This window comes from Lynx rufus, unplaced genomic scaffold, assembly GCF_022079265.1.
Source record: "Lynx rufus isolate CCGP_SWC_20201006 ecotype Redwood Valley unplaced genomic scaffold, mLynRuf1.p SCAF_2, whole genome shotgun sequence".
Lineage (NCBI taxonomy): Eukaryota > Metazoa > Chordata > Mammalia > Carnivora > Felidae > Lynx > Lynx rufus.
This window is the reverse complement of record NW_025814834.1, coordinates 115,149,486-115,166,192: the sequence shown is the minus strand read 5'-3', so window position 1 is coordinate 115,166,192 and position 16,707 is coordinate 115,149,486. Positions and strand designations below refer to the sequence as shown.

General features: G+C 41.3%; 1 protein-coding gene across 1 annotated transcript; it reads left to right on the top strand.

Moving 5' to 3' along the window:
- The first annotated feature begins 15,192 nt into the window (after positions 1 to 15,192).
- LOC124514244 (late cornified envelope protein 1D-like) lies at positions 15,193 to 15,561 on the top strand. The gene has a single exon (XM_047082279.1). The coding sequence runs from the start codon at positions 15,193 to 15,195 to the stop codon at positions 15,559 to 15,561; it is 369 nt and encodes a 122-aa protein (XP_046938235.1).
- Positions 15,562 to 16,707: the final 1,146 nt, after the last annotated feature.

The window sequence follows — 16,707 nt, the reverse complement described above, 5'->3', positions numbered from 1 at the left end:
TTTTGGGTAAATATTTGATAAAAGTATTTAAATACTAATAAATTATCTCACATAGGTTATTATTAAAAGGAAAAGTAGTGGAAGATGGTGGCGTAGGAGGAGGTTGGGCTCACCACATCCTGCTGGTCACTTGGATTTCACCCACATCTGCCTAAATAACCAAGAAAACTGCCAGAAGACTAGCAGAATGGACTGTCCAGAGCCAAGCATAGACAAGAGGCCCAGAGAAGAGGGTAGGAAGGGCTGAGAGGCGGTGGGCCTTACACGGACTGGTGGGAGGGAGCCAGGGCGGTGGAGGGGCAGCCCGTCTAGCAAGGCAGAGCCCCCAGAATCTGACTTGCAAAAGCAGAGGGGCCGGATGGAATGTGTTCTGACAGCCAGCGGGACTTAACATCTGTAATGTTATAAGTCAACAGCTCTGCTCGGAGAGCGGGAGGGCTAGAGGACAATAGGAGGGAGAGTTGTTGAGCCCTAGAGGACAGAGCTCAGTTTGGCAGGGAACCAAGGGGCTGGCCAGTGCCAGCTCCCTCTCCCATCTCCCAGCCAAAATCCAAATTGGAACCAGTTTCCATCACTGAACTTACTTGCACCGTGCAAACACCCAACACTGTGCTTCTGTGGATCCATCCCACAGACGGGTCTGCCTCCCTCCTGGTGTCGCAGGGCCCCTCCCACAGCTGACCACTGAAGGCAAAGCAAGCTGAGCCTGCCCCTCCTACCCTTGTGCACCTTGCGGATCCACCCCAGTTAATATGCCAGATCTCAAAGAAGCAGCACCACAAGCCTGGCAGTGTGCAAGTACCCCAGACAGAGGCCACCCCACTCCACAGTGAGTCCTGCCCCTGGGAGGGGGGAGAGGGGAAGATAAGGTACACACCAGTCTGACTGTGGCCCCAGCGGTGGGCTGGGGGGAGACATCAGGTCTGAATGTGGCCCCACCCACCAACACAAGTTACTTCAGACAGCACAGTGGAAGAGCCCTGTAGTTCTGTGCCACTCCAGGGACTACCCAAAATGACAAAACGAAAGAATTCTCCTCAAAAGAAACTCCAGGAAGTAGCAACAGCTAATGAAATGATCAAAAACGATTTAAGCAATGTAACAGAAAATGAATTTAAAATAATAGTCATAAAATTAATTGCTGGGCTTGAAAAAAGTATAGAGGACAGCAGAGAATCTATTGCTACAGAGATCAAGGGACTAAGAAACAGTCAGGAGGAGCTAAAAAATGCTATAAATGAGCTGCAAAATAAAATGGAGGCGACCACAGCTAGGATCAAAGAGGCAGAGAAGAGAATAGGTGAATTAGAAGATAAAATTATGGAAAAAGAGGAATCTGAGAAAAAGAGATGTAAAAAATCCAGGAGCATGAGGGGAGAATTAGAGAACTAAGTGATGCGATGAAACACAATAATATACGTATAATAGAGATTCCGGAGGAGAAAGAGAGAGAGAAAGGTGCTGAAGGTGTACTTGAAGAAATAATAGCTGAGAACTTCCCTGATCTGGGGAAGGAAAAAGCATTGAAATCCAAGAGGCACAGAGAACTCCCTTCAGACGTAACTTGAATCGATCTTTTGCATGACATATCATAGTCAAACTGGCAAAATACAAGGATAAAGAGAAAATTCTGACAGCAGCTAGGGATAAACATGCTCTAACATATAAAGGGAGACTGATAAGACTAGTGATGGATCTATCTACTGAAACTTGGCAGGCCAGAAAGGAATGGCAGGATATCTTCAATGTAATGAACAGAAAAAATATGCAGCCAAGAATCCATTATCCAGAAAATCTGTCATTCAGAATAGAAGGAGAGATAAAGATTTTCCCAAACACACAAAAACTGAAGGAATTCGTCACCACTAAACCAGCCCTACAAGAGACCCTAAGGGGGATCCTGTGAGACAAAGTACCAGAGACATCACTACAAGCATGAAACCTACGGACATCACAATGACTCTAAACCCATATCTTTCTATAATAACACTGAATGTAAATGGACTAAATGCTCCAACCAAAAGACATAGGGTATCAGAATGGATAAAAAAACAAGACCCATCTATTTGCTGTCTACAAGAGACTCATTTTAGACCTGAGGACACTTTCAGATTGAAAGTGAGGGGATGGAGAACTATCTATCATGCTACTGGAAGTCAAAAGAAAGCTGGAGTAGCCATACTTATATCAGACAAACTAGACTTCAAATTAAAGGCTGTAACAAGAGATGAAGAAGGGCATTATATAATAACTACAGGGTCTATCCATCAGGAAGAGCTGACAATTATAAATGTCTATGTGCCATATACGGGAGCCCCAAATATATAAAACAATTACTCACAAACATAAGCAACCTTATTGATAAGAATGTGGTAATTGCAGGGGACTTTATAACACCACTTATAGCAATGGATAGATCATCTAGACACATGGTCAATAAAGAAACAAGGGCCCTGAATGATACATTGGATCAGATGGACTTGACAGATATATTTAGAACTCTGCATCCCAAAGCAACAGATTATACTTTCTTCTCAAGTGCACATGGAACATTCTCCAAGACAGATCACATACTGGGTCACAAAACAGCCCTTCATAAGTATACAAGAATTGAAATCATACCATGTACACTTTCAGACCACAATGCTATGAAGCTTGAAATCAACCACAGGAAAAGTCTGGAAAACCTCCAAAAGCATGGAGGTTAAAGAACACCCTACTAAAGAATGAATGGGTCAACCAGGCAATTCGAGAAGAAATTAAGAACTATATGGAAACAAATGAAAATGAAAACACAACAATCCAAATGCTTTGGATTGCAGTGAAGGCAGTCCTGAGAGGAAAATACATTGCAATCCAGGCCTATCTCAAGAAACAAGAAAAATCCCAAATACAAAATCGAACAGCACACCTAAAGGAAATAGAAGCAGAACAGCAAAGACACCCCAAACCCAGCAGAAGGAGAGAAATAATAAATATCAGAGCAGAAATAAACAATATAGAATCTAAAAAAACTGTAGAGCAGATCAATGAAACCAAGAGTTGGTTTTTTGAAAAAGTAAACAAAATTGATAAACCTGTAGCCAGGCTTCTCAAAAAGAAAAGGGAGAAGACCAAAATAGATAAAATCATGAATGAAAATGGAATCATTACAACCAATCCCTCAGAGATATAAGCAATTATCAGGGAATACTATGAAAAATTATATGCCAACAAACTGGACAACCTGGAAGAAATGGACAAATTCCTAAACACCCACACACTTCCAAAACTCAATCAGGAGGAAATAGAAAGCTTGAACAGACCCATAACCAGCAAAGAAATTGAATCTGTTATCAAAAATCTCCCAACAAATAAGAGTCCAGGATCAGATGTCTTCCCAGGGGAATTCTACCAGACATTTAAAGCAGAAATAATACCTATCCTTCTCAAGCTATTCCAAAAAATAGAAAGGAAAGTTAAACTTGCAGACTCATTCTATGAAGCCAGCATTACTTTGATTCCTATACCAGACAGAGACCCAGTAAAAAAAGAGAACTACAGGCCAAAATCCCTGATGAAAATGGGTGCAAAAATTCTCAATAAGTTACTAGCAAATCAAATTCAACAGCATATAAAAAGAATTATTCACTATGATCAAGTGGGATTCATTCCTGGGATGCAGGGCTGGTTCAACATTCGCAAATCAATCAATGTGATACATCACATTAATAAAAGAAAAGATAAGAACCATATGATCCTGTCAATCGATGCAGGACAAGCATTTGACAAACTTCAGCATCGTTTCTTAATAAAAACCCTTGTGAAAGTCAGGATAGAAGGAACATACTTAAAGGTCATAAAAGCCATTTATGAAAAGCCCACAGCTAACATCATCCTCAATGGGGAAAAACTGAGAGCTTTTTCCCTGAGATCAGGAACACGACAGGGATGTCCACTCTCACTGCTGTTGTTTAACATAGTGTTGGAAGTGCTAGCATCAGCAATCAGACAACAAAAGGAAATCAAAGGCATCAAAATTGGCAACGATGAAGTTAAGCTTTCACTTTTTGCAGATGACATCATATTATACATGGAAAATCCGATAGACTCCACCAAAAGTCTGCTAGAACTGATACATGAATTCAGCAAAGTTGCAGGATACAAAATCAATGTACAGAAATCAGTTGCATTCTTATACACTAACAATGAAGCAACAGAAAGACAAATAAAGAAACTGATCCCATTCACAATTGCACCAAGAAGCATAAAATACCTAAGAATAAACCTAACCAAAGATATAAAAGATTTGTATGCTGAAAACTATAGAAAGTTTATGAAGGTAATTGAAGAAGATATAAAGAAATGGAAAAACATTCCGTGCTCATGGATTGGAAGAATAAATATTGTTAAAATGTCAATACCACCCAAAGCTATTTACACATTCAATGCAATCCCAATCAAAATTGCACCAGCATTCTTCTCGAAACTAGAACAAGCAATCCTAAAATTCATATGGAACCACAAAAGGCCCCGAATAGCCAAAGGAATTTTGAAGAAGAAGACCAAAGCAGGAGGCATCACAATCCCAGACTTTAGCCTCTACTACAAAGCTGTCATCATCAAGACAGCATGGTATTGGCACAAAAACAGACACATAGACCAATGGAATAGAATAGAAACCCCAGAACTAGACCCACAAAAGGATGGCCAACTAAACTTTGACAAAGCAGGAAAGAATATCCAATGGAAAAAAGACAGTCTCTTTAACAAATGGTGCAGGGAGAACTGGACAGCAACATGCAGAAGGATGAAACTAGACCACTTTCTTACACCTTTCACAAAAACAAACTCAAAATGGATGAAGGACCTGAATGTGAGACAGGAAACCATCAAAACCCTAGAGGAGAAAGCAGGAAAAGACCTCTCTGACCTCAGCCGTAGCAATTTCTTACTTGACACATCCCCAAAGGCAAGGGAATTAAAAGCAAAAATGAACTATTGGGACCTCATCAAGATAAAAACCTTCTGCACAGCAAAGCAAACAATCAACAAAACTAAAAGACAACCAACGGAATGGGAAAAGATATTTGCAACTGACATATCAGACAAAGGGCTAGTATCCAAAATCTATAAAGAGCTCACCAAACTCCACACCCAAAAAACAAACAATCCAGTGAAGAAATGGGCAGAAAACATGAATACACACTTCTCTAAAGAAGACATCCGGATGGCCAACAGGCACATGAAAAGATGCTCAACGTCGCTCCTCATCAGGGAAATACAAACTAAAACCACACTCAGATATCACCTCACGCCAGTCAGAGTGGCTAAAATGAACAAATCAGGAGACTATAGATGCTGGAGAGGATGTGGAGAAACGGTAACCCTCTTGGTGGGTTCCCCCAACCGTGTTGGTGGGAATGCAAATTGGTGCAGCCACTCTGGAAAACAGTGTGGAGGTTCCTCAGAAAATTAAAAATAGATCTACCCTATGACCTAGCAATAGCACCGCTAGGAATTTACCCAAGGGATACAGGAGTGCTGGTGCATAGGGGCACTTGTACCCCAATGTTTATGGAGCACTTTGAACAATAGACAAATTATTGAAAGAGCCTAAATGTCCATCAACTGACGAATGGATAAAGACATTGTGGTTATATACACAATGGAATACTATGTGGCAATGAGAAAGAACGAAACATGGCCCTTTGTAGCAACATGGATGGAACTGGAGAGTGTTATGCTAAGTGAAATAGGTCACACAGAGAAAGACAGATACCATATGTTTTTACTCTTATGTGGATCCTGAGAAACTTAACAGAAGTCCATGGGGGAGGGGAAGAAGAAAAGAAAAAAAAATAGGTTAGAGAGGGAGAGAGCCAAAGCATAAGAGACTCTTAAAAACAGAACAAACTGAGGGTTGATAGGGGGTGGGAGGGAGGGGAGGGTGGGTGATGGGTGTTGAGGAGGGCACCTTTTGGGATGAGCACTGGGTGTTGTATGGAAACCAATTTGACAATAAATTTCATATTTAAAAAAAAGGAAAAGTAGTGGGACACCTTTTATTGATTAAAAGGAAATCAGTCAGCTGGGCATCCAACTCTTGATTTTGGCTCAGGTCATCATCCTGGGCTTGTGGGATTGAGCCTGGCCTTTGGCTCAGTGCTGAGCGTGGAGCCTGCTTGGGATTCTGTCTCTCTCTGTCTGTCTCTCTCCCTCTCTGTCTCTCTCCCTCTGCCCCTCTCCCCCACATGTACTCTCTCTCTCTCTCTAAAAAAAAAGAAATAAAAAGAAAAACAGAAAAAGGAGAAATAGTGAGTATATAATGAAGAAACTCAGCCAAAGTCATCTAAGTGGTCAAGTTATATTACCAGAATAGGGCAATTAGAGACCTTACGAAGCTTGATACCAGTTTCAGAGAAGGACACAGCACCACTTCTGTGGAATCTCTGAAAAATGCAAAACCAAATCTAGTCAAGAAGAAATATCAGATGAATGTGAATGGAGAGTTGTTCTACCAATGGCTCAAAAAGTGTCAGTACATGGAAGACAAAGAAAGCCTAAAGGACTGCCACAGATAGGAGGAAACTAAGGAATCACAGTAGCTAGAGGCAATGTTGGCTCCTGGATTGGGTTCTGAGCCAACAGAAATTTGTTTTGCTCTTAAGGACAGTAGTGATGCAAATGGCAAATCTGAGTAAGTTCTGTAGACACTCAGGGGAAGGAGTGAGGGCACATATGAGAAGGACGACATAAATATAAAAAGAAACAATCAAGGCAAAAGAAGGAACGAAGAGTTCTAGTTTTATTGTTTCCCATTAGGCTGGGTTTGCCACAAGGTAAGCAGAAGGACGTTGGGTCTGTACTCTGGGTTCCCAGGGCAGCCACACATTTGGGCGAGAAGGTGAGTGAATGGGTTCGGGGAAGTTCTGGCTTCCGGACACCAGGACACAGCGATCCTCTGGGCCAGAGGTCAGACCCCTCAGCCACATGGGTAGGCCCAGCAGGAGGAGCAGGAGCAGGAGGAAGGATTTGGCATTGGCTGCCCCCAAATCTGCTTTTCTTGGCTCAGAATCCACTTCAGCAGCAGCCTCCAGATGACTGACTGCTCCCTCCACAGCAGCTGGAGCCCCCCAAGGGCTGGCTGCAGCAGTCAGAGTTCTGGTGCCTGTGGCAGTGGGACCTGCGTCTCCTGTGGTGGCTCAGACAGCAGCCACCACCCCCAGAGCTACAGCAGCCACCACCCCCGGAGCTACAACAGCCCCCGCCCCCAGAGCTGGAGCCACAGCAGCCCCCAGAGCTGACACTGCAGCAGGAAGAGACTGGGGGACACTTGGGGGGACACTTGGGGGGGCATTTGGGAGGGGGCTGGCACTGCTGCTGGTTCTTCTGGCAGGACATCTCGGCAGGCAGGGACAGGAGCTGAGGGAGAGTCACACAGTCAGACCCAGGACACAGAGACCCCCTGCCCCACCACCTCCTATTCTTAGTACATTTCTAGAGCCTTTATTTGATGAACTATTTAATGTAGTCCTTAATAATTCAACACAGAAAATCTCATTATTTCTCATAGTTGTCCAAATGCTCTCATATCATCTCCTTGAACCTAATTTTCTAACAAAGTGTTTTAACCTATTATATAAGTAGAGGAATTAGGCAAAGATGTTAAGTTCTCAGAATCAAACATGTAGTATTTAGGGGAGATATTCTACTGACATAAACCACAATAATCATTGAAACAATTAATCTAGGTAGCAGTTTATAAATGAATTCATTTCTTTAGGGGAAACAGTCATTCCCTCTTGGAGAATATTCTAAATATTCTTGTCCTGTATGGACATAGAAGTTTACAAATGCACAAAATGTTGGAGATTGGCTGGGAGAACTGGCTGAGGGTAACTATGGTTACTCTAAGCTGGGACTGCACCAGGCCCTGACTGAGTCTGCTTCTCTGGCATCTTGTGGACACTCATCTCAAAGTAACACCTCAGCACCAAGATTTGAGTTGTTCCTACTCAACTCTGCAGCCCCGTTAGTCTGAGCACTTAAAGTCAGTTGTGGTTTCCTCTCTGCTGGCTGAGTGTCACTGTTCTTATCTCTACTTTTCCTGGAGGGACAGCTATGCTTTCAAAGAGAAACTTCCCTTTTGACAACAGTTACAGGTTGGTATGATGGTCAGTGTCGCAAATTATTCCAACCAGAGACCAATAACTATGGGTCAGTGTGGTTTCTCTAAGAGTGCTGTCACTCTCATGAAGTTCCTCCTTCTCGTGTTCCCAGCCTTGCTCCTTGCCTGTCCCTCAGTGTGTCTGAGACTCCTTCCATGCTGATATGAACCCAGTCTCACAGTCTTCTCACTGCCACCCACCACACACACACATGTGTGCACACACACCCACACACTCACACACACATGCGCACACACTCTGCCCTGGAGTCCTCCTAAGGAAGGTGGTGCTGTTCCTTGTCCCAGGGGACACTTACCGGTGCACAGGCAGCACAAGGTCTGTCAGCACCTCAGGAGAGGAGTGTATGGAAGGCCTCAGTCCCCAAGGCCCTTTTATCCTGGCCTTGGGCTCTGCCCCAGCCTGTGAGAAAGGATCTGGGCATGAGGGGACTGCCTCCTGCCACCCACATGGTCCTGTGACAGGTGGTGACTGGCAGCTCCTTCCTGCCTCTCCATGGGGCCCAGGGCAGCTGCTTCCAGCTAGGAATAGGGCTGCTTAGAAATGGGGATGGAGTGTGAATCCCTACCATCATCTGCCACTCAGGGTTCTAGCCTCTCATTCTTGGAACCCCTCCCCCCCCAGCTCCAGCTTCTTTTCTTTCCTCCCAAATGTTAATTTAATGACTACATCTAACTTGGTTTAAGCCAGGTTTTTAATATATTCCTTCATGTTTTATTCCATGTTGGTAATCCTGACACATTACATGTTATACTGTGTGTGGTTTCAACTTTATAAACACCATCACATTTAATGTAACTTGCTCTCTTTAAACATTATTTTTGTGAATTATTTAAATTGATCTTTGAATTGAAATTGTTCTACAATTGAAACTGTAGCTGTCATTTACTCATTTTTACAACCTTCATAGTATCTATCTTGTGAGTATAGCATGATTCTGATATGCTGTCTCTTTTGGAATGGCACTCAGGTTGTTTGCGCTATTTGCCATATAAATATTGCAGCTATAGGGATGTGTGTGTGTGTGTGTGTGTGTGTGTGTGTCTGTGTGTGTGTGTGTGTTTGATATCTGTTGGAGAGAGTCTCCAAGTTAAGCATATGTAAGTGGAACTGTTGAATTTTAGATCAGACACATCCTCTGATTTGTTCTTGTCGATTTGTTTCCACTTATGGTTTATAAGAATCACTCTTTCTGTTCATTGTTGCTAAACTTAAATGATTGCCATTTGATGCCTGTGAATCCATGTGCTCTTGTTTTTTTGATATGTGTTTCCTGCTTAGTAAAGATAACAAGCATCCTTCTATGCTTGTTGGTCCTTTTAGTTTCCTTTTCTATGAATTATCTGTTCTTTTTAAAAAACATTGTTTCTATTTGTCTCTTTTTGTTAGGATCTGTAAGTTCTTCACATATTCTGGTTGCTAATCCTCTATTATTACATGAGTTGTGAACATCTTTCCTCAATAATTTGTTTTCTTGTTTGCTTTTTAAAGGTGTCATTTGATGAGCAGGTGTTTTATTTTTAATATAGCTCTATCTCTGCAACATTAACAATGCTATTTGCACGTTTCATGACTTTAAAAAATCTCAACCATTGATAAGCTCAGAAATCTGTTCTTTTCTGTTTTCTTTAAAAAGTTGTAAAAACTCATTTTCTCTTAAAAATTAAGGTTTTTCTTTAACTTGGAATGGAATTTTTGTACATTTGATATTTATTTCATTTTTTTTCCAAATGGATAATCAGTTGTCTATCATAATCAAATATTTTATTCCCCCCCTAATTTGAAATACCTCCTCAGTCATGGCTGAGTTTCTACATTTGTATAGCTCTGTAATTAGACTGATCATTCTTTTCATTGTCAATTTGTTTATCCCAGTGACACTATCCTGCTGCCTTATTTACTATAGGTGTGTAATCAATTGTGATATCACATAAGTTGTATAACTTCATTCCCCACCTTAAGATTGTCTTGGTGATTATTAGAGCTTTGCTCTATCGTATATAATTTAGAGGCACCATGCCACTTACTACAAATGAAAATAAAGAAAAACAAAATATCTTTAGAATTTTGATAGAAATACCGCTAAGTATATGCATTCATATATGAAGGATAGTCAATTTTTTTAAAAAATAATTTTCCTTTCCAGCCATCCATGAATATGGTATATCTCTATTTTGGTATTTATTCTGCAATGCTTTTCAGTAAATTTCCTCATTTTATCAAAAATATTTTACAATAATATTTTAGACATTATAATTTTTGCAATTTTATTTTATTTTTTAATATTTATTTATTTTTGAGAGATTTTTTATATTTATATATTTATTATATATTCTATATTTATTATACATATATAATTATAATTATTATAATAATTATTATAATATTTTAAAATATTATTTATTTTGAGAGTGCTGGAGGGGCAGAGAGAGAGGAAGACACAGAGTCTGAAGCAGGCTTCAGGCTCCAAGCTGTCAGCACAGAGCCCGACGCAGGGCTCTAACTCATGAACTGTGAGATCATGACCTGAGCCAAAGTTGGACGCTTAACCAAGTATGCCACCCAGGTGTCCCAATTTTTGCTATTTTAAATAGCAACTTTTATAATTTTGAATTATTTATTTCTGATAAATTTATACCTAATTTATTCTGTATTCTGATCTTATATCTTGCAACTTTTCTAATTCTTACTATTATTTTAATTTCTTGTAGTAATCATTCTTATGCATATGAATTTTCTTTATCAAATATTTTCTTTCCTCTTGGGTTACATTATTAGAAGCTCAATTGCTATATAAAAGAGTATGTTCATTTTAGATTTTAATTTGTATATACAACAATTATTTGTTTAATAACAATTCACCAAATTTTCAACTAGATGATTATGATAATTTATATTTCCAACAACACAAGACCTATTTCCGATCACCTTCAGCAATACTGAGTTTTGTGATACATTTCAAGTCTTTTCCAGTTCAGTATAAAGGAATAAATCTAATAGAACTCATCCCTGAAAATTCATCCTTGTTTTATATGTAATTCTTTGGTTATTTGTATGCAGAAACATAAAGCAATAAATTTCAAAATCTATTGATTTTGTAGATAGTTTTGTAGAATGTTTTGTAGATAGTTTTATGTATTTTCTATAAAATTGTAAGAACTTACTGTTTATTATAAATTTTAATTCTGCTACTGGGCTGTGTGTTTTGTTTTTCCTAATATGGTTATTTTTTCCATCTTTTTTAAAAATGGTGCATTCTGCCATACAGATTATTTTTCTATGTGTGAAATTTGTCAATATTTTTTGCCATGCTTAAAATATTTTACCTGACTACTTATAAAGGAATAATTAGGTAAATAGTCTAGTACTTTTGGAGTGTTGATATTGTTGCTACTATAGAGACTTGAAGTTGCTGGCTTGGGGACACTGAGTCTGAATTCTTACTAGGTCTCAGCATTCTTCCTTCCTATCTCCTGAGACTATGAGAGCCTGACAACATAAGAAACAAAACATATGCTTTCAGAAAACTCATCCTTTGCTAGTGCATATTGTTTATGTTAAAATGATACCCAAGCCCTTGAGATCTAGTGCCCGACTTCAGTGTTACATCATGCTGCTATCTTGTCACCTAAGCCCAAACAGATTGGTTGATATTTTGGGTGTTTCTCTTTGTGGAGTTAGGGCATGGACAAAATAGCTTCCAAGTCTCATCACACTTGGAATGGATGAGCTGGGCTCCTGAATCATGTAATTCAGGATTATGTGAGCCAGTAACCAATATCTTGTCTACACTCACATTGGTTACATTCTTTGAAACAATATGAGCCACACCCAGATAATTCACCAGCAGATTTCTGTAGGGTGATAAGTCTAGGACATAATAATGTGAATATCTCAGAGTGAGAATTCTGATGATAATGGCTTAGGTCACAATCAAAGTAAAGCTAATGCTAGTATTAATAAGTACATTTTTAAACTCAGTATTCATTGAATGCATATTAGAGCTGATGAGGGATATAGAAATGTAAGACCCAAGCTGGGGATTCTAGGAGAGTTTATTATAAGTGGATTTGAGAGAAGAAGAAGAAAAAAAAAAACTCATACAGGGAATCACAGTGAACTGTGAATAGCACAGTTTTACAAGTGCATGGATCATGAACTAAATCATGGAAGTTTAACAGGGAGGATAAATTCAAGGTAGAGAAAATAGCTTAAGAAGAATATTTCTAAACTGGAGATGTAGCAAGGGTCCTATTGCACAGGCTTCAAACATCAGCCAGTAGAGATTGGAGCCCATCATGGTCTGAGGCAATTATTCCTGAGGGAGAGGGGTAGAACCCAATGTGGAAAAAAAAATCAATGAGGAACTGAAACACAAGGAGGAACAGAATGTAGGGGACATATGGCAGGCAAGAGGCAGAACAATTCAGGAAAGGCTGGACATGAGGGGATACCAGATGCTAGAAGGAACATGGCAAGATATACAGATGTGTATGTGTGCACACCCACGTACATATAGTCATATATGTGGTCTCTCATGGTCTCTATAATATCTTTAAGTAGAAGAACACATAGACACACACATGCACACACATACCTCAACCACATACTAGTAGGGTTCGTAACACACCAAGTAACCTGGATATTTTCAAATCAACATCCGTTCAGGGTCTAGGAAATTCCAGAATTCTTCACAAGCCTGGAGGGAAGTAGACTCCCTTCATACAGTCTCCCTAGCTCTGATTCTACTTCATCTGATAAGTGGTTTAATTGTTTAATAGCCTTGCACCACCATAGATGGGGGTCTTGCTATCCGACTTACTACCAACCCAGATGTGAACTCTGGCTCTTTTCTTTATCTCCTAAAAATGTGAAAATACCAATATTATTTTGAAAAGCCTGTTTTCATATAACTGAATTGAGGCTCTAAGAGACTAGGAGTGTTGGGAGATGCTTATAAAACAGAAAGAGACAAAAGTTATATGATATATTAATTACTCTTGTTCTTAAACACACTCCATCTTCCACTCCACTAAGGATGTCTTTCCCCTGGCTGCTTTACACTGGGCAGTGTCCAGTCTTACACAGTCTCACTGTTTCTTCACTGCCATATGTGGACTTCAGTTTAGCCTTAGACATGACACCTGGAAAATCTGAATTATTTATCTCACTGGTGGACCAGGTCTTCCCTCTCTCCTTCCTCTATAAAACTTCACTCCTGGTTCACAATGTCTTATTAAAACCTACCAATAAGCTCAACAAAACAGAAGAAGATTGTATTTTCTAACCAGATTCACTCTCCTTAGAAAACAACTGTAATTAAAAAAAATGAATGTGTTGACATTTTCTTAGAGAATATAGCATGTTAAAAACTATCAGAAATTTCCCTTGCATTAGCTCACTGACTTTCACACCCCTCCAACAAGAAAGTTATTTTTATATGATCTCCACTGTAGTTGGACAAAACTGAGAACAAGAGGATGAGGTATTTTTCACAAGGTCATGCAGCTAATAGGTGGCAGAACCAAGATTCTCTCCAGGGTTACACTCCTCAAGCAGGTTCCTGGTTGCTATAGCAGGAACCAGAAACATTGTCCAGAAACATTGAATTAAGATTTAGGAGGCAAGAAAATAGAACTCAAGCTCCAAAACTGAGCCAGGCAGGTATCCTGCAGGGACAATGGGAGAGTCAGGTGGGGGATGATTGCAGTTTTTCTCCCTTGATCCTTTTTCTAAGCAACCCTATTGCTAACTGGGACTAACTGCCAGTCACCACATGGTCACAGGTGACAGGACAATGTGGGTGGCAGGAGGAGGTCCCCTCATGCCCAGGTCCTGTCTCACAGCTTAGGGGCAGAGCTCAAAGCCAGGATAAAAGGGCCTTGGCCTCAGAGCACCTTCGTATACTCCTCTCCTGTGGTGCTGACAGACTAGTGCTGCTTGCACACGGTAAGTGTCCCCTGGGAGGGAACTTAGACAAGAGCTGCAGGTGAGAAAAGGCCTTGGGGATTGGAGGCCATGTGGAAAAGGGGAGAGAAGACTCAGGAAGACTGAAGGAGGACATGCATGGGGAAGTGCGTCTACTGAGTGCTGGATAGAAGAGTGGATGGCAGTGTCTTTGTGTTATACCAAACTGAGCTCTAGCTGGGAGGGCTGTCAGGTCAGAGAGAATGAAAGTGCTGGCCATCAGGCTCCACTAGAATTGCTTTCACAAGAGGATGTCACCTTTCAGAGTAAAATCTTAAATTGTGACTCTTTGCAAAGTTCAGCTGGGAAGAGAAAGGGCTAATCAGAGGATATTTGGGGCAGTTCTAAAACCTACATACCTATGGATCTGAGATGAAATTGGGGTCTGTTTAAGAAGTCAGACACACCAAGCTGAGACTCACTGTGCCAAGATATAGTGAGAGGCCTTGGGTGTGCTGGAAATGCCAGAGCATCAGACTGGAGCTGGGGTGTCCAAGTTTGAATCTCCCACCTCCACAAACATACCATTCTTTAGCTATCTCAGTAAGAAAGTGAGCCAGTGAGACCAGTCAGCCTCCCAGACCATTTCTATCAGCATGTCCAATTCCTTACAGAACAAAACCTTTGATAAAGTTATGATCCTTAATTCCTTTCTTCAAGAAAATATTTACATTCTGATCTGGTTTCCAGGCTGGACAATTTGAGACTTCTGGTTGACAAGATGGGAGAAATTACCGCCTTCACTTATCAGATAATTAATCATAGTAGATTTTCTTCTCACTGGTTTTTGCCTCTGTTTCCTTTTTTTGTGAAATACAGAATAATCCCTGACTACCTCAAACAGAAATTATGACTCAAGGGAGGCAGTGTGAGAGCATTTGCCTAACCACTAGAAATAATGAAAATTCCAGTGTTGAATTATCAACAACTCCATTTAAACTGTTAAAAATAAAGGCTCTAGAAATGATACTGAGAACAGGAAGGGGTGAGGTGGGGGGCTCTGTGTCCTGGGTCTGACTGTGTGACTCTTCCTCAGCTCCTGACCCCTCCTGCCGAGATGTCCTGCCAGCAGAACCAGCAACAGTGCCAGCCCCCTCCCAAGTGTCCCCCCAAGTGTCCTGCCCCCAAGTGCCCCCCCAAGTGTCCCCCAGTCTCTTCCTGCTGCAATGTCAGTTCTGGGGGCTGCTGTGGCTCCAGCTCTGGGGGCGGGGGCTGTTGTAGCTCTGGGGGTGGTGGCTGCTGTAGCTCTGGGGGTGGTGGCTGCTGTCTGAGCCACCACAGGCGACGCAGGTCCCACTGCCACAGGCACCAGAGCTCTGACTGCTGCAGCCAGCCCTCAGGGGGCTCTGGATGCTGCAGCCAGCCCTTGAGGGGCTCCAGCTGCTGTGGAGGGAGCAGTGGTCAGTCATCTGGAGGCTGCTGCTGACATGGACCCTGCCTGAGCCAAGAAGAGCAGACTTGGAAGCAACGAACTGCAGAGAACGTCATCTTTCTCCTCCTAGGCCTAACTCAGAGTCTGAGAGGTCCCAGAGAAGACTCTGAACTTGCAAAGACAAGATGACATCTGTGGGGTTTAGAAATCAACCGTCTCCTACTCCCCCATCTGTTGGCCTTGGATGTCATCCCCATGTCAAAGTAACTCATGTTGTACCTTATTCCACAGTGCTCTCTGGCTGATGTAAAACAATAAAATCAGGAATCTGCTCAACATGTTGTTCTGAAAGGACCATTTCTTTCCTGGATTATCATTGTTCTCCTCCACCCTGTCCTCTGCTGGTAGTGGCCTTGGAACCTCAGGGGCCAGAGGGCAATCTGGCCTAAACTGGGGTAAATGGAGGTGTAGCATGAAAGACAAAGGCTTCCCACTCTGTTTTGTACCATGTTGTCTGGGCTCTGAAGCAGATTGCTGTAACCAAGTCTCTGGTTACAAGTCTTTGGGGAAGAACTAAGAGGACAGTGTCCTGAATTCTTAATCATAGAAAATTTCTTATTCCCTTTGTTTCCCAGCAGTTAGGTTACCTTTTTGTAAACATAAATGCTTGAGCTTCTGGTCACTTTCAGGGCCCCAACCCCATGTTGTCCTCCCTCCATGTACTCATTCTGGTGCTCTTGACCTACCCCACCAAACATCCTTCCTCTCCCACCACACACACACACACACACACACACACACACAAAGAAGAAGAAAAAATCAAATTAATAAAATTAAAAAAGAAAAAAATAGACATATTTTGAAAATACATGTTTCCTACCCACCACTTCTGTAACACATTTAGGCCCAGAACATTTGGGAGTAAAAATTGCTCTTGTACTCACCTCCCAGCAAACCTTTCTTCCTCTTCTGGCTCCATTAAATCCTCTACACCTTTTTTCCCCCAAACATACCCTTTGTGCCACATTTGTGAGCTTGCCACTTCATTTCTGAGAAGCAGGGGTCTCTACAGAATAATGCACATGCTTCTTAAGTCCTGCATTTAAGACCCAACAGAAAGTGTTTCCAACTTAATTTCCAAGGTTTGCCCTTCATGGTGCTCCAAGAAAACTCATGCTTTTCCCACACTCAACAATTGAC